At 41.4% G+C, this 24,513-nt stretch overlaps 1 protein-coding gene across 1 annotated transcript in view; it reads right to left on the minus strand.

The window, feature by feature from the left end:
* Positions 1–2,322: 2,322 nt before the first annotated feature.
* Positions 2,323–24,513, minus strand: part of ADAM22 (ADAM metallopeptidase domain 22) — a 143,629-nt gene continuing 121,438 nt past the window's right edge. Inside the window, exons 26-33 of the mRNA XM_074157524.1 lie at positions 23,964–23,981; positions 20,848–21,042; positions 17,970–18,070; positions 17,323–17,389; positions 14,087–14,197; positions 11,904–11,990; positions 3,914–4,037; positions 2,323–2,343 (exon numbers count right to left, since the gene is read on the minus strand). Coding sequence (XP_074013625.1) covers positions 2,323–2,343; positions 3,914–4,037; positions 11,904–11,990; positions 14,087–14,197; positions 17,323–17,389; positions 17,970–18,070; positions 20,848–21,042; positions 23,964–23,981 — 724 coding nt within the window. The remainder of the gene's footprint in view (positions 2,344–3,913; positions 4,038–11,903; positions 11,991–14,086; positions 14,198–17,322; positions 17,390–17,969; positions 18,071–20,847; positions 21,043–23,963; positions 23,982–24,513) is intronic.

The raw sequence follows: 24,513 nt of genomic DNA on the forward strand, positions 1-24,513 counted from the left end.
CGTGAGGGAAAAACAGCTTCCACAGAGAAACAGAGCAGCTGGCAGGTCTTCATAATGTCCTAACGTGGGTGAACTCCTTGAGGGTCCTGCTCAAAGTCCAGTGAAATCAAGAAAAAACATACTGATTTCAAGCGGTTATGGCCCAGGCCCTGATTTCATGAACTATATGCTGCCAACTATCTTTAATCCAGTTACCCACACTCCGAATAAATCTTTGCAAAAAATATTCTTCAGTGCTGACGGATATTTACTCTTCACAAAAGTGCAGAATCTTTTCCTAAAGCTATTACAAGTGAGTGGCTCCTTCCGGATGGTCTGTCTGCGTCCACTTGTACTCACTCGTATTTGTCCTTCTCCAAAATACTTACCAGAACCTGTTGACTGCGAAGGAAAATCACTTGAACTCCAAGACCAATATTTCGTCATAATCTAATACATAAAATATAGCGTTTCTAAAAATCTTACATACTTTACAGCTGATGACATCTTTAAACATTTCTTAATTTAATCTTACATAAATTTGACTTTATCGAGAGACTTAAAAGTTAAAAAAATATATTAAAAGGCTGCAAGTGTCAGGTTCAATTATTAAAGGAAATACATGAAAGAGGTAGAAGATTCAGAAACACCGTAGATGTTCCCATCACAATAATATCTAATTGATCATACGGCTGTTGGGCAAGGTGTTCAACTGTACCACAGAGTCGGGTGTTTTATTCTGCAATGGTACTACCCGAAGCTCATAAACAGTCAATTTTAGAAAACTGGAGAGTTATAAACTGATTTAATATGGTCCAGTTCCTTACTGACCGAAAACTCCCAATCAAAAGGTGTTTGTTTTATAACAACTTTCAGAAGTCTCCGGTGTTAGAAATCTAACCATCCACTCACACATGAGACTAACGTCTCCATGGTAAAGGGTTTGTTCTCCCCTACCTCAGTTTTTCAGGCTAAGCTCACTTGTGCTCAGTTTAACGCCCCCAAAATTGCTAAGGGGGCTTCAGGGGCAGCAAGCATGGCATTCAAACGCATGGTAAAGGTGATTCCAGTAACAAAGAAAAGACAGCGATGAAACTGGCCACTTGCCCAGGGCAGTTACTATCTACTGCAGTGAAATCATTCCGCTTCTCATAAGCTACGCCTTGCCATCTGAAACAGCGTCCCAAATGCTCTATCGAAAATACACAGCGACTCTCACCAGAAGGACTTCACATCACCACATCCTGAACTGATTGCTTAGAAGCATTCCCAAATATCTAGTAAGTTGGGACTGCACGTTACTTAAAGGCTCTGTCTCTGTTGTCTGCTGAATCATTCTTGATGAGAGGACATACCGGTCACCTCACTGAAAACAGATTTTGGCTGGTTCCTCTTAACGATGATTTAAGACAAGGTGCTGCTGTACTGGTTTCTGCAATCTACCATACAACCGAGATTGTCGAGACAGTATAAGATACTGAAAAGATAGTACAGATTTTGGTCAAACACCAGTTTCTGAGACACACGGTTTTACAGTACTGTACCTTCTGTATTTCCAAAGATACCTACTTGTAATATTAGAAAATCTGAAGTGTGATGATGTTAGTCATGACTGTTTCTTTAGGCATTTGGCAAAATACACTTATGTATAACAGCTATTTTTGACATTATCAAATGTTTACATATATACAATCTGTATACTGAGATTATAAACATATAAGGTAAAAAAAAAAATATAATCCTTGTTTGTTTGACCTTTGTGTCAAATAGTTGCCTTTCAAAGTTTGAAATCCTGTCACAAAAAAATCCTATATTTCTTATTCCTGCATGCTAATTTCTATTACAGTATGTTGTTTATCCCTTACACGTGGAAAGTAAAGAACACGAGGTTCATGCATACAGCGTACAAGTTTACATCAGCCGGGATCTCCAGGAGGCGCACTCCCCATTCCATTCTGGTCTGACTCGGGACTGCAATAAAACACAGGAAAACCTCTCCTGGGCAGGACTGGCAACCGGACTGCAGCTGGGATTCTAGGGAAGTGTATCTGTCATCATGTGGAACAGCCTTGTCACATCCGGGCTAATTATCCCCTGCTATGATTCTGGTTGTTCATCAAATCCATAAAATACTAGTCAACAAAAAAAAAAAGGAAGAACAAAAAAAAAGACTGCTTTTTTTCCCTTCCAGATGAGAGGAGGTTCTCACTGTGATCACGGGCATCTCTTGTTGATCTTTCAAATTGTCTGAAGAGCAGGTGAATGTGCAATGACTCAGTGGTGCTGAGTTTCTATAAAATTCGAAGTAAACAGTTCTGATGTCACTCCAGGAGAACAGTGCAGCTAAATGGATGTCTCCCATAACTGGAGAGGGGGAAAAGGAACACAAACACACACTGAACACCAAGATAAAACAGGCTGTTACCCAAACAGTGTGAGGAGCTTGTTTGAGGAACTGCATCTACGTTACTTGGGTCATCAAGGCTACACTCTTGGTCTGCTTCCCAGCCTCTGGTGGGTATGGTTTAGACCACAAGGTCAGCAATCTCAAGCATTCCAGCATGACTTGCAGCTGGCACAGTAAATGTCCATGGCTGGGAGTGCGGAGAGTTTGAAGTCAGTGCAGCATCAGCTTTGTATTGGACAGCTTTTACCTTACAGCTCCACTAACTAATATTAGTGTGATTTCCCACTCTGCTCAGGGCAGCACAAATTTCTGCCGTGGGTTTGAGCTGGTTCCCGAGGCAGCTACAGGGCGGAGAAACCTCCGTGCAGCCTTTCCTCCAAGATGTTCTGCTCCACATATGCCTGGGAGATGCTCTGCTGCCCCTCACACCACTTTCTGCCCCGAGCAGGACACGAGGGTAGCAGTATGCAGGTCCTCTCAGCAGTGCTCCACTCCTTTTTTTTCTTGGAAAAAAGGGGTGAGAGAGCGGAGATAGGCATTTCATCTATATCGGAACATGAACTAAAGCTTTAGAACTCCGACAGTTCTAAAGCTCTACAGTTCTGGGGGGCCAGGGTGGGCTCAGGGCACGTCCCTCCAGATCTACAAAAGCCTGATACAAGCCCTCCACATCCTCCTTAACTGCAATGTAGTCACCTTTCCATGAGGCTGGAAAGCAGCTATCTCCCAGCCCGAATGAGAGTTGCTGGCTGCGTCAGCCCCCTGGACAGGGTAAGGGAGGAGATCCAGACGTGTTGCCTGCTCCAAGGCTGCCCCAGGCACGGTCCTAGCTTGAAATATGACAACTAGTGAAATCTGGGCTTCAGGGCAGGTTTAAGAGCAAGCCAAATGGATATCACAGAATCACAGAATCACATGGGGTTGGAAGGGTCCTCTGGAGATCATCTAGTCCAACCCCCCTGCCAAAGCAGGTCCACCCAGAGCAGGTTGCACAGGAACGTGTCCAGGCGGGTTTGGAATGTCTCCAGAGAAAGAGACTCCACCACCTCTCTGGGCAGCCTGTTCCAGGGCTCTGCCACCCTCACAGGAAAGAAGTTCCTCCTCATGTTGAGATGGAACTTCCTATGTTCAAGTTTGTGCCCATTTCCTCTTGTCCTGTCACTGGGCACCACTGAAAAAAGACTGGCCCCATCCTCCTGACATCCACCCTTTAAGTATTTATAAGCATTGATCAGATCCCCCCTCAGTCTTCTTTTCTCCAGACTAAAAAGACCCAAGTCCCTCAGCCTCTCCTTGTAAAAGAGATGTTCTAGTCCCCTCATCATCTTTGCAGCCCTAATACATATCTGTATTATCTGTAAACGCAGCCACTGAGGCTGCCCTAGTCGCTGTTAGAGCCTCAGGTACAAAGGAAACGCCACTGCTGCTCTCGCTGTTTGTCAAATATGCTGATCTGCTACGCTCTCCTTTCGAAAAACTACTGGTGAATCAAATCACTGATGAAACACAGAGGAGAGGGACACGTACCCTGGCACTTTGCCTGTTGGCTTTTTTCTCCTCATCAGGAAGTGGTGGCATCGGGTAAGGGTATTTTCTGCTGGAAGCAATAGATCCAGTGGAGGAAGATGGAGACTTTGCAGGAGACAGTGTCCTGAGATGTTAAAACACACAAAATAAATGTTATGTCTTTGGGTCCTAGCACTGCAACAGCAACTGCCATTACTCTGAAGCTTGGTTCAGAACCAAGTATATAGCTTATTATTAGATCAATATTGGGGGGATAAAGTTGTTTGATCAGTATTCTGATAATTTCATTATATGAATAAAGGTATTTATAGCTTTCAGGAACACTGGAAGAAAAAAAAAAAAGATTTCCTACTTATTATTAGAATTGTATTGCATAACAAAAATGATTCCTTAACTGTTTTATACGGTACTGTAATTAATCATTATAAAATTAAGCAAACCCAATCTGCAATTGAATAAATACAGAACTAAAAGATAGACATGGCATTATGAAGCCTAAATAGAACTAGTGATTGCATAAATACAAGCTGAAAAATGTCTTCTGCCAGTGATTAAATGGCAATTACCAGTGTCTTTATGTCTATCTTACACATATCCTATATTGATACAAACAAAGCAACTAAATCTCATATTTTCTAACAATAATTTACACAAATGCATGCACTTGGAGGCCAAACTGTTAGTTGTGAAGTAACAAAGGCATATACAAGGTGCCAATAACAAATTATTAGACATGCAAGCATCACAGAGTGCATATTGTTCCAGCCAAAGAAAGATTCTGATGAGAATATACAAAAATGGACTGATTAGTCAATGGCAATCAGCATTTCTGTACAAGGTGAGTAGAGTAAGCAGGAGCAAGTAAATGTTTGTATCACATGAAAGGCATTCTTTTCATGTCAATAAGGCAGCAGCACGTTATTGACTGAAATTTTATACCCAAGAAAAACTCTTATGCTTCTGTTTTGAGATTCTGCACTTTTCCCACTTGAGAGGTTCCTATCAGGCTCTGAAGCCAGGCAGAATAAAAGGGAAAAAAAAACCCAAAGTAGAAAAGCTGAGCTACCCTGGCTGCCTTGTTCTGTTTTGCAGACTGAGGGCATTTTTCAAAAGAGGCCTCTCACCAGTGCAGGCACATCACCCAGACCCTCCCTGAGCACTGCTGCCCACCACCTTCTGAACTTAACCTGTCCCTGGAGACAGAAGGTTTCCCTCAATCTCTACAGACAGGTCTTCCCAGCCCCTCCAACAGAGCAGGGGGCTGCGTGTTGTGCAGCTGTAGACCCCACCAATGAGCACCATCACTGATACTGAGGAGCCACAGGAAGCACCCCTGGCAAACAGCCCCACATTCCTGGCTCTGGGATTTGCCGGATCCTGTCCTTTCATCTAGAGAGGGTTATAGACAAGGCAGGGACTCTTTTGTGTCTGGAATTGTCTTGCATCTCTACTACCTTTAAATGATTATTCTTTTATTTTGGACTACTGTATCATTTTGTTATGTCTGAAGCTCCCTACAACAGCACACTCTCTTGTCTCCCACACAAACAATGACTGATGGTAGCCACAACCAACAAGGTGTCAACGGAGATCCCATGGTGACAGCTCCCCAGTCTGGCTCATGGTGGTCTTATGCCTCATGCTGTAGCCTCCAAGTTCAACAGCACCCAGAAGATTTAGGTTGGCACAATTGTCTAAACACTGAACAGTACATCTTCAGCACATGCCCTTTGATCATCCATTAAGATGAACTGGACGTACCTGAACATTTTGAGGAAGAAAATTTTAAGCAGCTACTGCAGTGTAAAACCAAGCATTCGTATGTCTGGCATCACAGATCTGGGCACCAAATGGCACGTGCAACAAAACACGTCTTTTTTTTTTTTTTTTAAATGCAGGGAAAGGTTCTCAACAGTGCCCTGTTGTTCACCACCCATACAAGTCCTCTCATATGTGCCCACACTTGGACTGATAAAGATCACTAATAAACTATTAGTGGATCTAGAATCAAAAAAAAAAAAAAAAAAAGAGAGAAGGGGGGGAAGATAAGGACAGCAGATTTTACATATTATTAGTAATCCAATTATTCACGAATTTTGCCCCACAACTGCAGGAGGATTTAAAATCTTAATGTGCAGATTTATAATGATGCACCTGGAGATTAGAAACAAGGAACTGGGGGGCTATTAGATGTGACTTGGCAAGCCCTCTCAGAAATCTGTTTATATAGGTACCACAGCCAGGAGGTGGCACACAGAATGAAGGCACCTCCCAAGCCTTGCACCACAACCAGGCACATCACCTACTGAACACCACAGGCTCTTCCCATGGGTTATTTTAGGTACCACAGGAGAAGGTCATGGTGAGAGGGAAAGCCACGGCCAATATACCTGTCCATCAGCCCAAATAGGTAACCCTGGAAGGAGCAACCACCCCCCCAGGGATAGGGCACATTGAACATTTTCCCTGCATGGCAGGTCCTCTGAGCAGGACCCCTAGCTGAGCCTGTAGCCAGGTAGCTTTGCACCATAACTCAAACACAATGCTGACTTTTAAAAAGATTTTGAAGCCCAGACCTCCAGTGTAGCTGCCTACATTTCTTACTTCTCAACCTCGCTTTGCATTGCCAGCTCACCTACGGTTTGCACACCTAATTGATGTGCACGTTGCTGCTCACCCGCACGTGCAAAGCTACGGCCAAATACATTGAGCATACAGTTGCACACTTAAAAGAAATGCCCTTGCCCTCCCCTCAGAGGCTCTCGCCCCTTATTTCTGCTACAGAAGTTATGTGCTGGGCTTTGTCATCCTTAGTGCCATCTGCTGAGACTGTAAGAACACATCACTGCTAAGCACACGCTCACAGATCTTAGGATGCATCTTGTGTGATTTAAGTGTAGTTGTTTGAGGTGGCTTTGATCAGTTTTCAGGTCCTGCCCTGCAATTATGTATGTGCTGTGTGTCCCAGATTCACATGTACTTTAAATGAGAAAGAGCCAGACACAACCTTTCTCATTTACAGGATGGAAGAGGGACAGCATTCAGGGACACTTGCGAGTAACGCTGGGGTTGAAGCAGGCAAAACTTTGCAGTATGGTCCAGGGTGGGATCCATTTAGCTTTCACTGGGATTTCAGTTCTCCTGCTATCACATCCATTAGCTTTCATGCCGAATCTTGTTTCCAGCTGAAACTTATACAAAAAAGCCCTAGGAAAGCAGACTGGGTTGCAGACTGCATTCTGTCCTGTACGCGCCATGCCGGTTTCAGAGGTCTTACCACCAACCCCAAATAAAGCCATGCACTTCAACACACCACAACAATTCTCAGTTCTGACCAGAAAGCAAGATGCAGTGGCCACTCTGTGTCCACCTTTCTGTCCTGGAAGCTGAAACTAAGAGTGTGGGGAGACCATGCTGGGATTCACAACAAAACTTGGTGGCAGTAGGAGGACATCTGCATAGACTCTCCCGCAGCCAGGCGCCTGCCTGCTCTGCCTTCTGATAACCCAAACAGGGAGAGTGTTGGCCCACAGGAAAAATGTGTCACCTGGTCACACAACTTGTCTTGCCACTTCGAGTGTCATTTCAGTTGAACTCAAGGCAGGCAGCCCTGACAGATCTGAACTGTTCGTAAGCTGTGCTTGATTCTGTTTTGTAGACTGAAATAATTTAATTACATTCACTTAACATTCAACCTGGCAAAAGCACTTCAAGCCCAAATGTAGATACTATCACCCTAACTTGACCTTTGCTGCTGTAGGTTCAGCTCTTTGTAGGACATCATCAGCCTAAATCATCCTACGTGAGAAAGCTGGGATCTTCTAAAAACACTGATGTGGCTAAACATTTTAACATTTTCAACGCAGTTCCTTTTAAAACCCACGAACGTGCACAAGCTTCCTCAGAAAGTACAGCAGCAGAGGGGAGGCTGGGACCGTGGAGGCTGCAGAAAAGGCAGAGGCTGTGGCTTGAGCCATCCGCTTTAAGCGCCGCACAGCAACGCCCCAGCAGCAGGCACTCACACACTTCTTTACCCCAACTCTTGAAATGAAATCCTGATCTTACTGACATCAACAGGCTTTTTTTATTATTATTGGCTGCCAACAAGGATAATCTTTTTGCTTTGGTTGCAATAAGGAAAATTTTTTTTATTTCTTTAAGCACAGCCTAAAGCTGTCTCAGCAAGAGCAAGGAGCTAATGGCTGGTCACAGCTCTGGCCTCAGCTGGATGCTCACAGAGGAGGGCAATGGACCTCACCAAGCAGCAGAGCCAACTCTGGCTAATGACCAGCTGAGGAGAAGCTGAGAAGAAACTGAGGAAGAAAGCAAGAACACCAAAGCACAGAAAAAAAAAAGAGGGAAATGAATAGCCTGTTGTCTCCTGCCCTCCATGCTCCTTACCAATGCCTTTCTGATACGGAATGGCCATTTTCCCTCTGGGTATGCATCCTGGCTCTCCATTTAAAAAAAATGTTTTCTTTGGAAACTAATTTTATATTTAAACAACTCCCCAACTCCCATAGAATCTAAGCTACCATAAATATTTGCATTAAGTCAAATGTAGGCAGCTCAGTGCTTCAGAAGGTGCCTTCTAGTCTTTTTAATCTAAAATTATTTACAGAAATGCCACATTTTGGGATTCTGACAGTTTATTTTGTGATACCATCATGGTTCCTGAGTCTTTCAAGAAACACTTCACCATATCTTATAAGGTCAGTCTGTGCAGTAGCCACTGAAATTGGCAGTAACAAAAATAAGTAATAGTATCACGCTGGTAAAGCAGCGTGCCTTGCAGCAAAGCTGCAATCAGGGAAAGGTTTCCTGCCTGGGGTTATTGCTGGGGTTATGCAGCTGTGACCTGGCACATAAAATTAAAATCTAGCCTAGACTTTGAGCAGTAAAATGAGATTTTTCTTTACAGATCTTATTTTCTTACAGAAGGGAATCCCACAGCTGGGAGTTTTCTGGCACCAGAGACGCCAGCTACTATTTTTATTATTATTAATAAAAAGTAATTATATAGAAATACCCATTAGACTTGTAGACTAGGAAAAAAATGAGTAACCAGGGCTTGAGGTGTCAGAAAGACAAATTTTGATTTATACAGGTGTTTTTTTTTAAGCTGACAGAGAAAGTCTTTGTGATTACTAATATCTCTATTTTCTGAAAGGCTGCAGTGTTCCTAGGAATTGTAGGAAGTGGTTTTGTCCTTTTCCTGATTCTACTTCAACTCTACCTGCAACAGCACCAGTCATCACCACATTATTCCTAAAGCTATAGGGACACAAGCAAAACAGCAGTGTTACTTTCAGGACATCTTTAAAAGAAAAAAGAAATCAAAGATGATTAGCAACAAAAATACTACTCCGCTAATTATCTGGTGTAAAAGTCTTATCCAAGGGCTGCGATTTGTAAAATGTAGTATCAGCTGGAGAGCCTGACTTGAGCCTGACTTTCTGGTTTACCCAACAAGATTTGTTTTGTTTTGTTTGTGAATCACTTCACAGGCTCAAAACCCAGCCACATGATGTTCAGACACACCATTCTTAGGAATGATGGTTTTCAGTCTATCACAGACTAACCAAAACTGCATCTGAGTTTTAGGGAGAAACTGTTCAATTCAACCTCTCATAAGCCCACGGCAACTCATCCCAGGAGAAGATTTGATCCTTTGCCTTCCATAACATACCTGCAGAATACTTCCCCATGGTTACCTCAATTAACTAGGGCATACAGGTTTCAAAATTGATTCTGATTTCTTTCTCATTTCTAAAGCTACTGCTGCAGTCATTAGTAAGCTTCTATGGTGTAAAATTTTTCATTTGTTTCATCTCTGCTGATATGCAGCCCTCAGAACTCCCACAGGTCAGCTTAATCCTCATCTACATGCAAAAAATGCTTGGTTTATCTCAAATGCAATTAGAAATGTGGCTCATTCGATGCAACAGCTGAAAACCTTCGGGAGCAGAGTACAGTCCCATCAATTTCATCTAGTTACTAAATCAAGATATACCGATATTAAAAGATGAAAACCAAATTAAGAGTATCCACATAGGAGTTTAAACCTGTTTAACTAAACCATTTAAAGTAACATACTTTAAACTAGTGCTACCTCAATATTCCATCAAAGTTTGTCTTTATTGTGACCACAGGGCTTCTGATACAAACACCCTGGAAGACAGCTATGGGGCTAGATTATGGTGGGTGACTGACGGCCTTGCCTGAACAACAACGGTCCAGAGGGTATTTTTAGGAAAAGGTTTGCTAATAAAAAGCACACCTCATTTCTAGTGTGAGTTTGCCTAATTTCACCTTCCAGTGACTTTTGGTGGAATATTCTAGTCTAAAGGAGTTGCCGCAAAGGTTTTGCTCCATATGCAGCTAAGTGGATTTTATGATCAGGTAAGCATTTAGCTGCTCCATGAGGTCCTGCAGTCCCTTCTGAGGGCTTAAATCTCCCCAGTTCTTGTCAACAGTTGTTGAACTGTGGACACCAAAACTATACCCTATATCCCAATGCTAAAACCAGCAATGGCAAAACTACTGGATTCACAATACACTCTGTCTGAATGTCCAAGCACCAACACTGAGATGTGGCTGATACTGGCTGGCAAAGTCACAACATTCTCCCATAAGCCTTGGATTCTTGTGGTAGGGATTTTTACTCCGTGTTCAGTATGGAGATTAGGACTGGCAGGTTTAAATTTACCTCCCTTGCCCTATCTGTTCATTGGAAAGCCTTTCTGCAACTTACTCTGTGATTTAAGAGTTTTTGAAAGCAAACACAAACTGTTTGAAAAAGTGGCAATTTTATGCTCTTTTAAGACTTTGGGACATTTTTAAGTCTAAAAATGACTAAATTACCACTCTGCTATTTAATATCTGCCAGTGCTTCTATTGGAATAGAAGTGTTTCATTAGCATCTTGTAATACAATTCCATCAATGGTTTTTTTCCCCAAATACACTCTGGACATATTTAGTGAATGTTTCTGCCCATTTGCACTATTACCACATCTAATAACGTAGCTAAGTTATTGGTAAGATTCTATTTACTCCTCCTTACCCTCCTGCACTGTTTTGGCTACAGATTTTACTTCGCATTCTTTTTCTTTGTGTTTCTATAATTCTTGTTTCAGCTTCATTTCTGATACGTCAACTTACAGCTTCATCAATTTCTCTCATGCTTTATATTATTTCTCATAAATTGTCTTCCATTCTCTCCTATGCTAGCTGATTTTTTCAGCTGATGCAAACTTCTGTCTCAGCTGTAGGACTGTGTCTTTTGGGAGTCTATTGAAATGTTCTCAGTCTCCTGATTCATGCACAACAAACAGGGAGGTCGGACTCATGCATGCTTCTCTTTAACTTTGAATGGATCAAAAACCCCACACTTTCCCTTCTCAAAAACAGTATTTTTGGTGGAACCCTACACTCACTTGTATCAGATTCATTAATGGCTTGATAAATAGAGCACAGAGTATATTCTCGTACATTTAATTTTCCAATTACAATTTATTAATTATTTCATTGTATGCTGAGGGTAACATACCACTACTTTTTATCCTTTTTTCATTTATATTTTAGTATGCACTATATAAGACAGTGGGTAGAGTCAGTGTGTTATGAAACCACTTGCTTCAGTAAATTACATTCTATTTAAGTTAATACTACTTTATTAGTGATAAGTATGTCTCATGCCCATAAAACACTACTTGGCATAAAATGATGAGAAAGCTACTACAAGCTATAGATGATGGTGGGAACGCATGCACTACACACACACTTTTCAATGGCTTCATTGAAACATTCAGAAAAAGAATTGTAAATTGCACATGAAGCCAAAAACACACATCAAAATGCAGCAAAAGAAGAGGGGCCCTGTGCACCTACAGTAACTTGTATTGATTTATACAATCAATAGGAGTCCCAAGATATTGGTAAAAGCTGGAAGAGCTCTTAAAAATGATAGAGAATTAATTTACAAAATACCTAAAGTATGGTCCTTCAGTGTTTTTATTCACATCTTCTACCCACTTAGCTACATTATATTCTCTTTTGAACCATGGGTTTAAATACCTGCAGAAAGCAATGGAAGGAACAGAGAAAGCAGAAGAACAAGAATAGAAAATCTGAGAACACACAGCACAAGCTTAGCAAGGATGTCTTCATCCCCAAAATGCAAGTGAATATGGCAAATAAATCAGTATGAATGTTGGGTGAGGACTAGGCAATGTGTACAACTGCATGAGGAAATCTGACCTACAAGAAGACTCATGTTTGACTGATCAGGATACATTATTCATTTAATGTCTTAAAGGTAAAATTCACTCCTGTGCAGAGGGCCAGCATTAAGCTCATGGTTGAAACTCCTCTCATTCTCAGAATAAGGATGAAGGGGCATTTTGGTTCCAATTCTGCAGTTTGCTTGTTGAAGACACACGTTTGCACCCATCTAGAATAAATTGCATGGTAATAGTTTAATGAGCGCAGAAACTTGGGCTTGGCCCTTTCTACAGGAATGAATTTTGGCCTCAGTGTGTAAAAAGGCTTGAATTGTTTTTGCCGCTACAGTGGCAATTTTTACACTTATGTACAAATAACCCTTTGATTTTTCAATGATCATTTAATCTGGTAGGACCACAAGAAGCTTTAATGGAGGTGGGCTGCGGAGTTATCTCACATTTCACAGAAGTAATTTTGATACCAAACCCACATTTTTTAGGAAAAACGTCTGAGCTGCGTATTAATACGAGTTACATGAAAACGATGAAATAAAGACAGTGTTTAATTATCTGACAGTAATATTACCAGGGAAAAAGCAATTATTTTTTTTATATCTAGCTTCTCTTAGCCCCCAATAACAGCGAATTCCTCCCCCTCTGTCATGTTAAGAAAAAAGGCAATGTAGAAACAGGAATCTGCCTGGTCCACTTTAAAGTTTGTTCTTGTTGTATAAGAATAGCAACAGTTTAATGATTATTTGTGGTCACCACGTTATATAATAGAGACTAGCACACTCTGAAATAGGAAACAAACTGTAACCAAGGAAAAAGGGAAAGAAAATTCCTCTTTGCGTTACTTTTGATACTTCTGGGCCAGTTCTTGCCACCCGTGGTTATGAGAGTGACTCCAGTGACCTTACACGTGGGAACAGGCCTCACAAGGGATTTCTCAGATGAGTAAAGTTTAGGCCAGAGCATGTTGTTCATCTGCCACCATATTTGAAACCACGTTGGCAAGAAAAGCAGCAGCACTTTTTCAACTTCTTTTGCTCCTTTTTTGCTCTGGAACTTCTCCTCCCCACCCTGCGCAAGCACAGCCACAGCTCTCAGAAAGTACTCGCCCTCAGCCACAAGTGCTTCTAAGTAGCTTCCTCAGTTCGCTTATTTATCAAGGATCAGGAGTGCTTTATGCTTTCCAGCTTGGGCTCTTAGAGAAAAAAAACGTCAAAAGTGGTAGCGCAGCAACAGATGAACTGCAAGTGAAGCAACAGGCTGAGACCAGCATCACCAGGAACTAATGAACTTCTCCTTTAGCTTTAACTGTAGGTGCAAGTACACATTTTCTTGTACTTGCTGCAGTACTTTTGACTTGCTTTTTTTTCATTTGAAAGGGTCTTTTGGTAACCATGAAACACTCCCAATTGGGCTTCCTGTATTAGAAAACAAAGTGTAAGGTGGTATCAAAGCATGCAATTGTTGCACAACCACGTTGCAGGGTTTCCTGGGTCTGGTTGTGACCATCGTTCACCACCTCAATTCATCTGTTGCAGAAAGGTTAAACTGGAGCTACTGCAGACCACTACGTGATACCATTGGAAAGCTCTCAGGTTGATCTTCCTGGCCACACGTTTATTAGTGATGGCCAGAATCCACATTTTCGCTGAGTGAGAAATTCCGCTTTAAAACACAGGTGTCCTTATAGGTAAGCCTATAACTAGACCAACTGCTCAATTTGGCTTGTAGCGCAACATGCAAGAAGGCAAAAGACCTGGGCTCAAGAGTACTCATACTCCTCAGGCTGGCGAAGAGGAAGGTTAGCTAGCGCTGCATCAGCAGGAGCACCTCCAAGCAGTCACGATGTTTTGCCGCAGTGAAACTATCGTATACTGAGGGAAGGGACTTTCACGGGATAGAACGACAGCCCAGAAGGCAGGAGCAGGTGAGACTGACCTGTGATCCCGACTCCCTGTTTGGGGGTGGTCAGAACCCCCTGGGCTTATGCCTTGGGCCGGGATTTGGTGGGCGAGAGAAAGCCCAGGCTCAGATGCATGGGTTACCCTGCTGCAAAAAGACAATATATAATAGAAAGTCTAAGCCAAAGATGTTCGTATCAGTTATAACAAGGAAGACAAATGCTTATAGGAAAAGCAGTGCAAATTAAAAAGGTCAGAATTGCTGTTTGGCAAAACGCGTGTTCCCCGGGACCTGTTTTAACACAAGCTCCCACCTAAACTGTCAGTTTATTCAGGAAACTCTCACTATTATTCCTGGATAACTCTAACTGGTTTTAATAGAAAACTTGTTTCATCAGGCCATTTCATCAACCCTGCTTGTGAAAAAGCTGTAGAAACATTCGGCCCGTTGGCATTCCTCCTGTGTGAGCTGAATCATCTGCTTTTAGTAAGGAACACAAATTTTGTTTTAAATCATCTAGAAAGAATTAAAAACGTCCCAAATGAGCTTTAGCAGTCTCCATAGAGCTACAGCTTTAGCCAAAGCCTTCTTCATGTATCTGTTAGGTACAAGGGGTGGCACAAAGGCGTGAGCATGAGTATATTTTTCAGGAACCAGTATGCTTGCACCCCTCCTGCCAGTGCTGCTCGTGAGGGCTGCAGAACCCAAACCTCGCTCAGCGTTTAAGAAATTTTGCTTAAACGATTAATGGCACGAGTGTCTACCTGGTGCTTGGCCGTATGAAAAAAAACAACTTGTGCATAATACGTGCAGTTATGACTCGTGCGTATGTCAAATACTTCTGTAGTACGTATCGGCTTAAAAAAACCCCTGAATTCTGCACAAGGTATAACACAAATGAACCCAGTTTTCCAGCGGTTAACTACACTGTCTCTACTACTGACAGGAGACCGATAGTGTTATCCCTTTTCTTCTGTCTCAACAAGTATATTTCATCAGACTCTCAGTAGCCACAGAGGTGGACTTTCCAAAAGCTGTCCATCATTTCAGAACAGATTTCAATATTCTTCTGGTTCTCCCAGAGAAGGTAAGAAGGTAAACTTCTCTGGGAAAAGCCTCTGTGAATTCTGAGGCATCCTCAAAGCAGCTGGTATTGCTCTTTGCTTTTTCAAATGAGTAAATGCTGGCCACAGTTAGATCATTCTCAGTCAATTTTCTCTGCTTGCAAAGGAATTTCTCTCTCTAACCAGAGCCACTGTGGGCCCTCGGCAATTCCCTCTGTTCCTGACCACACTGGCACAGCACCTGGATCATTCAGTGGGAGGTTTCTCTCCAAAGGGTGACAGGCTTGCTAAGGAGACTCAGACGAGCCATGCGGTCCTGTGCAACCCAGGATAGACTCTATCAGGAGAAAGAGCATTTTCCTGTTCAGGTCTCTCCAGGAATGCACACGCTGTGCTTCATCCCTAACAGGCTGCTGCACGGCCCTTGGGAAGGACAAGTCTCCTCCCTCTAGCACCAGGGCTGCTGCTGGGTTGAGAGACCAGAACAAGCAGCAAGAAGGAAAGTAGAGAATTAGGTGGAAGTTCAGGAGCACCTTTAAAAGAGAAAAAAACTTTACAGGGAAAAAGTCGTCCAACTCACACTCCCTCTATCTACCCACTTATTTGGTGCTCCAACATTCTCAGAGTCAATGTACACTATACCAGCTAAGCAGCACAGAGGAAAAAATACACCCATTGGGGTTGGTTTTTTTTGCTTTTACTGAAAACAATACTCTTGCCATGCAGTTACATTGACTCTAAAAAGAGCTGATCTGGTTTCATTCTTTATGGACCAATTCTGCCCCAGTGTACACCTCTGCTGAATGAGAAAATAACAGTTTCATTAATTTAAGGGTTTTTTTCTTTTTTTAACAAATTTTGTTTCAGAAATACAATTGGAAAGTCAAGAAAAGCACAGGACAACTTTCTAAAGAAGAATGTGCAATCTCATTTGTATCCTTGGCAGTTTGGTCAGACTAATTTTGCTTTTATCAAACTGTGTCATGCACAGAGAAAAGAAAACAAGCAGAATAATGTTCCAGTAAGAGTTTATCAGCACGAAGACCAAGAGCCCAGGAGCACTTGACTGATAAACTCCTGCAGGTGATCTGGGGCTAAAATTTCTGGTTCGATGTTGCGTTTTGACCATGCAATGCTGTAATTGCAATGTGCATCAAACTATTGTTTGTGTAACTTGTAACAGAGGGTCTGGTCTATGAACCTCTCTGAGCCTACTCACCTCAAGACAGTGCACTGCAGGTGGAAGAAAAGTTTCAGAACAAACTCAAAATCCCCAAACCAAAGAAAACAGGGCCCAGAGAGGAGTTAGCATCATTACTTTCCGGCAGGGTTGGTATCAAGCCCATTTGCCCACACAGGTGCAAAGTTAGTACTAAAGACACAGGGAAAAGGGCACTGTCATCGCCACTATGGTCAAAGAAGGGGTCGTTCCTGTGTGGTGTAAGAGCTGTAAGAGCAGGCCAGCGCTTGACAAGCCCAGAGATTATGTTTCCAGCCATTCACCATTCATTCATGAAAGGAGCCTGAACCAGCAGGCCTAAGTACATAAGAAAGGCTGTTTCCCTATGGGAGCACTGCACACATGGGCTCTTCAGAGTATGTAACCAACAAATCAATAGAGAAAGCAACTCTAAGTCTCACTGAAAAGCTCTGGGGACCAATTTCTTGCTAAGGACTCTCATTACCCATTTACTGCAGGGCTTACTCAAGACTGGCTCTTTCAGGCTTACAACAATAAACTTCAGGGTACTCTCAAAGCAGACAGATACCGCTCCTAAAACCTCCAGACAGGTACACAAGGATACAAATCTCTAACTCTGTAATGGCCCAACCCAAGGTGAAGACAAGGGTAGGAAAGGAGTTATCAGAAATTCAGTATTGAACCAGGATACACTCAGCAATGGCAGTTTACTGTAGACAAAAGCCTGCAGTGATGGTGCAGGCTGCCACCATCATTGGGAATTGCTATGGGAACCACTGTGAGGAAGCCTACATAAAAAAGAAAATTGATAGTTAATTTTTAAAGAATACATAAAAAGAGGTTGAAATACATTAGCCAAATCATTTACCAGATTATCAGTCAGCAATGAGAATGGGCCACAGAACAAAAATGCAGCTGTCTACTTTTCAGTACTCTTAATCTCCATCTACAAAACACAAATATGAAAACTGTACTTCTTGGCTTTGCTTTTATAACTTCAGACTTACTCAGTTGAATTAGACCGTGGCCTAAATCTTTTGCCTCTGACTTTCTTTCTGTTTCCTCCTATATTACCTGAAAGAAATCAAAGGATAAAGACAGACAGTAAAACAACTTGAAATTCGCCTGTGCCCCATGCCAAACTGTATATTCTTTTTGCATCCCCCCAGCAAAAGAGTCATTACCTCATTAACTTTAACCATTTAAAAGTCACAGGTCAGTCCCTCTTGATTTACCTCAGACCAGGTAAACTTGACACTTAGGTGAACTTTCTCTACTTTTTGCTGCAACTGTGCAGGGCAAAAAACTCCTTAATTTCAGCTTTCATTTGAGAAAATCACTACACTTCGAGAAAAACACTAAGTACTGCCTGATAAAATCACAGAGGCTGGCATGAGCGAATAGACTTCTTTCCCTTTTTCATGTTAGCTCTCACTGGAGGAATAGAAGAAATTAAATGTCATTTCTATGTGCCAAAGTATTGTGCAAAAAAGCTACTTGTGCAGAGTGCTTCTAAATCCCAATTCCAGGTTAATAACTTTTAGCACAATTTAAGGCATCATGCTGCGGTCCTAAGATCAACCAAACTTCCAGCAGAGTAGCAATGGCCCAAAGGCTGGTTTCCACTGTGAACAGCACAGAGGTTTACACTTACCTTGCCAAGAATTACTCCTAGGCCTCCCATTTTCACAAATGTCTGAAATATGTTTTGTGTCTGGGATCCTTTCACTCCAGGAATGAGATAAGCCATTTGACCTGGAATAGGAGGGCTCAGATGCAGTTATTGTTAAGAGTATTGTCTCATATCAATGTTAGTTCAGCGGTTCAGAGCGCCACATGCCTGAGGCCAGTGACATAACGCAGCCTAAGGTCTGTCTGCACTAGCAGAGCACCCAGGATTTCTGGTTAAACCCTGCCATTACACTTTGCCAGATGTCCCTGCAGTGGTTTGGTGTGTCCACGCCCAAGAGCCAGGCTTCAGCAACTGCTTTCTCCCATGGTCTACTGTGGAAACCACCAACACCAGCACACAACAGATTTCCAGCTCTGCCCCAGTTCTTAGCTGGAAGATGTTTTTCCAACTGTGTTCATCTCAAGGTGATTTTTTCCTCACATCCCACCTGCAGGCTGCCCACTCCCTCCTCATGCTGTTGCAGTAAAGCCAGGACTGCTTCCCTCTGCCCACTGTGACAAGTCTCAGGGGCCCAGGAGTCTGCAGTGAATATCCTCCCACCCACAGCTGGTAGTTCCAGCAGAGGGGTAACTCTGTCTTACTTTTGCTAATTTTGAATTTTTATTTTGTCAGCTAGTCACTACAGTATATAATTTTAATGCCAAACTCAAAGCCAAAACCAGTCTCTACATCTTGATGCTTAGTGCAAACCAGTTGTTTTAATTCTTGTATTCCCTCTAAGAGTCAGAGGTGTGTGGCACCATCCAACACGTGGGGTTTTGCAACAGGCTCCCTCCTGTTGAACTACAGCTGCTGCTCAGCTGCTTGCCATGAGATCTACCAATTCTTACCAAAAGAAACAAAAACAAGAGGAAGTTGAAAACTGGTCAGAATAGATGGATTATTTATTACAAAGAAGTTTTGCTCAAAGGATCTATTTATGTCATTTTTAAGTCTGAATACTCTTGCATTTTTCAGTCTCTCCTTTCCTTGGAGGGCAGGCATCTCACAGATGCTCTTCAGTTTCCAGAAGACCCAGCTAACACAGCCACACTGAACGAAGTCCAGCATTTCATTAATTCAAACTTAGTTACAGCATGGAATGTCTGAGAACCAACACATCCATTAACAGATTTTTAAACAATTTTCTCCTCCTAATGGTCTATTTTCAGGTTCAGGAGGGTCTTGCTATATACTGGGTTTGATGCTTGCTGTTTCATAACAGCAAGAGTTATCATAAAGCCATCTCTTAATCCTTGAACATCCTAATACCAACACTTCAATAGTGCTTTCCAGGGTGGAGAAGGAGAGGCAGCTAATGGCGCAGTCAATCTAATGTCTCCCAAGAGATGTCATCCATATCTGCACACAAAGCAAATCAAAACCAGCTTGAAAGGTAGGGAATAGCACTTTGGGCACTGAAATGGAGTATTTGTCAGGCTTACGTTTCCAGACGTTACAGTGGCACAACATACCTCAACTGGTGGTAGGGAACAACAAAACTCTCTAGTACAGACAGACCTTAGCCATTAGCTTATTGGAACAAATATTAAACAGAGACACGTGAAAGAAATGAAGTATGAAGAGAAACATAGATACTGAATGAAAGAAGAAACACATTAAATTATATTAATTTAAAAACAAACTTTTTTTTCTTAACTGGCATTTGAACCTGCTTACACAAGCTATGAAAACTTGCTTCCCCAAGACTTTTTTAAAAATTTCATCCAAATGAGAAAAGAGTCTCCAACACAAACAGTGTATCATTAAAGATTAATGCTTGCTCCCTGAAAAAAATAATTTATCCACTCACAAATCTAAAAAACTGAATTTAAAAATTAGAAATCAATTAATTATACGGTACTACAGTTTTCTTAATAACATATTCACTAGAACAGACTGAATGAAGTTGCACATGGGATCAAGCTGCTATACCCAAACAGTAAATGTCACTGCACATGTATCCCTTCCATACATTTACTTTCATTGAAATAACGACAAAGAAATTGGCTTCATCAACTGCACAGTTACAGACTGCCCAGTGAGCCAAGAATTGAGAATTATGAAGCAGTTCAGGATTGTATATCCCTCCTATGACATAGTGCTTCTCATAAATTGTTTTTAAGTGTTAGCTGGAGATTTTCATAGTTAAAGGATCTCTAACTCCAGAGGGATGGTGAGAACCACGACCTTTTGACCGTAGGAATTACAAATGACTCTCAATGCTTTTCAATAAATTTTCCATTTTGAAATGTTGTTGGGTTTTTAAACTAACTAGAACAATAACAGAATTAGTGAAAGCAGATCAAGGGCAAAATATAATGCCCTCCTTGGTTACTCATAATAGCAAGAACAAAACTACAGAAAGTCTTTGTAGAATTATTTTCTAAGATAACACTTAGTATATTAGTCTAGTAAGTGGCAAAAAATGCAAGCACCATCATCTTTAATGTGAGACAACAAGAATATTACCCAGAACTCCAGGTCAACTCAGTGAATTAACAATACTGACAATGATATAAAAACAACATTTATATTGAACAGTTTATGTTTATAACTATTATTGAAACAAGACAGTGTTCCTTTTCTTTGATTACATGACCATGATTTTAAAAACTGTGGTTCTTTGATTCAATTTTTTTTTGAGCCAGCAATTATTATTATAGTCTACTTGAAAACAATTCTCAAGCAGGGAGATGATGAAAATTTGATTAACCAAAAATTGGTTTACCATGGGAAACTTGTTTACTCTAGCCTAATTGTAATAATTAGCAGCTTAGGGCATGTGAGAAAAATCAGTAATCAGAGCACAAAGGATGCTGTTTCAAACATTCCACAAAGAAAGAAGAAAGAATCAAACCTGCTGCAAAACAATGAAATGTTCTGACTAATGGAATAATGGGTGATGGAACAGGTAGAAATCTGAAAATGCGACAGAAAAGCAGACCTCTTCTTAGAACTAGATGCAGAGTTTGTGCTGACTCCAGGAGGCATGTCGCTATAAAAAGAGTCGGCCTCTCCAGGCTTTTTTACATAATCTCCCTGGGGTATTTGTCTAAAGTATAATAAACATCATACAGTCAGAAAACATGACAGGCACCAGCACGCACACAAACATGCACAAGTATCAGTTTAAAAGGAAGAAGCAAGGAGAGCGATTCTTGAGGAATCCTGTTAACCACACACAATAAGCCTATTAATAAATAATTCAACCATCTGAGAGAAAACTCCCCCACGCTTCTGATAGATGCAGAAAAGTGGGTTACGTGGTTTTGGTAAGAAAACAAGGAACATTCCACTGATAAACTCCGACCCAATTTTCAAAGTTTGTGGTTCTTGAGACATCGGATAACCAAGTTCAGACATTTCAAACGGCTCCTCACACTGGCTGTGAAAGCCATCCTCAGGGGCAGCAGAAGTACTGCAGCCGGAGCTGAATGCATGCCTGCATCAAAAGGAGTTAAGGAAAAGTGAATTCTTTTTTCCTTCTGAGGTAGATGCTTTATAGTTAACTTTTGTGATCATAATTGGATTCAAGAACAGCAACCTGTTCAGTTGTTTAAACCTCACGAAGAGAAAAACCTCCAGTTTTCATAACTGTTTTCTTGTGCAGGGGAACTAACACCAGTGTCAGAGGTTCTCAGCTACTCCAGGTTACCACAGCAGACTCAATCTGCCAAGACAGACAAAAATAATGCCACACGTGTCTGACAACAGTTTATCCTTTTCCAATACCAGAAGCTTGGTTATTGTGCATAAAACTATCTATGCATTAGAAAGTCCTAATCAAGTTATGCAGCTTTTTTTGCAGACGGTGAGTTCATTGCCAGCAGAAAAACTGCCATGCAAATATTCCAGATACGGTTCCAGGAAGCTGAAAAATCCTCCCTAGTACAAGTAGCTACTTTGAAAGTTGGCTATATCGTAATACCAGCAACTTAATTATCTATTCAGTCTTGCACTTTCCAAGGCCATTTTGCTCCAGTCTGCCCCTATTAAGATGCGCGTTTATCAGAAGGTTGATTCACATTCAGATTGTGTCCAACTACAGACCTGAACTGGGCTCTCTTCTTTCCATATCTGAATTTTTAATGCTTCTAAAGTATTTAAAAATATATAATTATAAGGCACATAAATCATTAGTGTAACACAGTACTTCCACAGCATTTCTTCTAACACCTTTCCAGCCTCAGTTCTTTTCCCATCCCTGGGCCGTTACATAGGGGTGATCAGAGTTGACTCAGCATGGGCAGCTCTGCTCCCCAAGGTTCCTCCAGCAAACTGCCCTCTTGCTACTCTGTCAGAAGTAACTTCTCCCGTGTAGCTGTGTCCTTTAAGCCACACTATGCCAGCTGACAGAATCCTTGCTACTCAGCTCTTTTTTTTTTTACTTTGTTTACTCATTTCACTTGCTTGGTACTACCAAGTATCATTCCTTATGTAATGCTCAAAAATACCTCAATGGCTTGTTTTCATCTTTATTTAAGGAATAATCATAAAATTATTTTTTTTATTTTTTTTTTAAAAAGGACACTGGACAAGTCTGGTGGACGTCTGATTTTTGCATTCAGAGAGCACTCCTTGTACATAGGCAAAAATACTCTATTTAGAAGTCAGCCTAGAGAACTTCATTTTCTGCATGAAGGAGATTCAGTTACTAAATATCTCATCACCTTTAAAATGATGGAGCCCTCCATCACCTTTAAAATCCATAGCTTATGCTGGTTTCACAGAATGATATGGGGTTGGAAGGGACCCCTGGAGATCATCTAGTCCAACCGCCCCCAACTCTGCCCATTCCCACTGACTGCATACTCACAGCTCTCCATCCAAATACTGATTTCTGGAAGATGAGGGGATTTGAAAAAGTTAGATTCTCTAATATTTGAATGTGAACATGCATGGGGTGGTCTTTTTCCATAATTCAAGGGTTTGGCTGCTCTGTCCTCAGCCAACACTGAAACATCCACAGTAGAGTAACTCGATGGGCATGTTAGTCTGCACTTAGAGGTACACCGAGTTCCACTAAGCAGCACCAAACCCTGAAATTCTGGCTTCCTTGTGCCGAGTGACATTTCCTACCCACCAACCTCCCCGTAATGCTTGACTTCAATTATTTGCCTTTTCCTGTTACTGTTCCTGCCACCTATATGACCTTGTAGTACACAACCAGCGCTTGGCAGTGCTTTTCTGCTTTTTGCAAGTGTTTTGAGCCTGGCAGAGAAAGCACTACAGAGGCTGTAGAAATGGAGAACAAGCACAAGTAGTGGCAACAAACAAAGCAGCAGCTTGACCAGGAGGCGGTGATACAGGCAGAAAACAGGGGAATTCGAGAAACCCTCTTATCTGTGAGGGACTGGGAGAGGAAGGAGCTAACTCCTTCCCAGAAGACCCATCTGCCAGGCAGATGACTGATCAAAGGGAAGTGGTCTTCCAGGAGCCAAACCCAACTCACTAGGAACTGCTTGGTTTTTGGCCATAAGCTTGAAATGGTGAAAGCTTAGCCCTGTGCTGAAGACTTTTGCTTCAAACCAATCGAGCAGGATGGTGGGAAAGAATAGGCTCTTCATTCACACAGCAATTTAACTGCATTGTATTTTTAACTGCAAAGAAATTCCAGGAATGAATTTGTCTCAAAAGGCTCCTGAACATCATGTTAATATTAATTCAGCTCTCAGCCTCCCAAGAACACTTTAATCTCTAATAGCAGATTTTCAGTCTCTCTTATTGGAAATATTCTCCTGTTTTCCTAAATAAAATACGCTATCTCAGAAGGAAATATTATTTTTGCTGGAGTCCAGTGAAATCAGGATTCCAAGCAAAGCATTTATAGAATAAATACCATTTTCAATTATTCTTTAAAATATGATAATTCATCACTATGTTTTTTTTATAGCATGTAAATAAACAAGCAAGAGAGAAGAAAAGCTATTTTCAGAGCTTTCTAAGATACATTCTATTACTTTTATCACATACCTCTGTCTTCTGTAGTTCCTTTCCATACAAAGGGAAGAGAAAGAAAGAAAAAAGAATGTTATCAGTATGCAGGTATACATGGTGAAATAAGAGAAAAAAAAATGTAGGGAGAAAAGCAATGTATGCAGAATGAAATTTTTGCTCAAAATATTTCTACAAAAAACACTTCTGAAATAAACATAAACATACTAAATCAGAATAAACAAAGAAAATATATTCATGTTGATGGCTAAAGTCAGTGCAGAATTGGAGGTGCAGTTCATGATGAGCTTAAGTCTATTCAGTGTGAAGCTACTAGTGAAAGGTGCACTCTTGCCCTCCACCTCAAAAAATTAATACTGCTAGATGTGATCTCAAAATGAGCCCTTAATTTCTGGAGTTCTACTCAAAATAGAAGTCCAGATTTTCAGATACTGCCAGAAGCTGAGGGTGATACACCAAGACGGCAATAACCCACCTTTTTACTATCCTAATGTTCATGCTTTTTCCAAATGCTTCTTTCCTTATGTATTCCTGAGCTGCCTCAGCTACCTCAGTCTGACACACCAGC

The sequence above is a fragment of the Numenius arquata genome, chromosome 12 (genome assembly GCF_964106895.1).
Source record: "Numenius arquata chromosome 12, bNumArq3.hap1.1, whole genome shotgun sequence".
In the NCBI taxonomy this organism is placed as follows: domain Eukaryota; kingdom Metazoa; phylum Chordata; class Aves; order Charadriiformes; family Scolopacidae; genus Numenius; species Numenius arquata.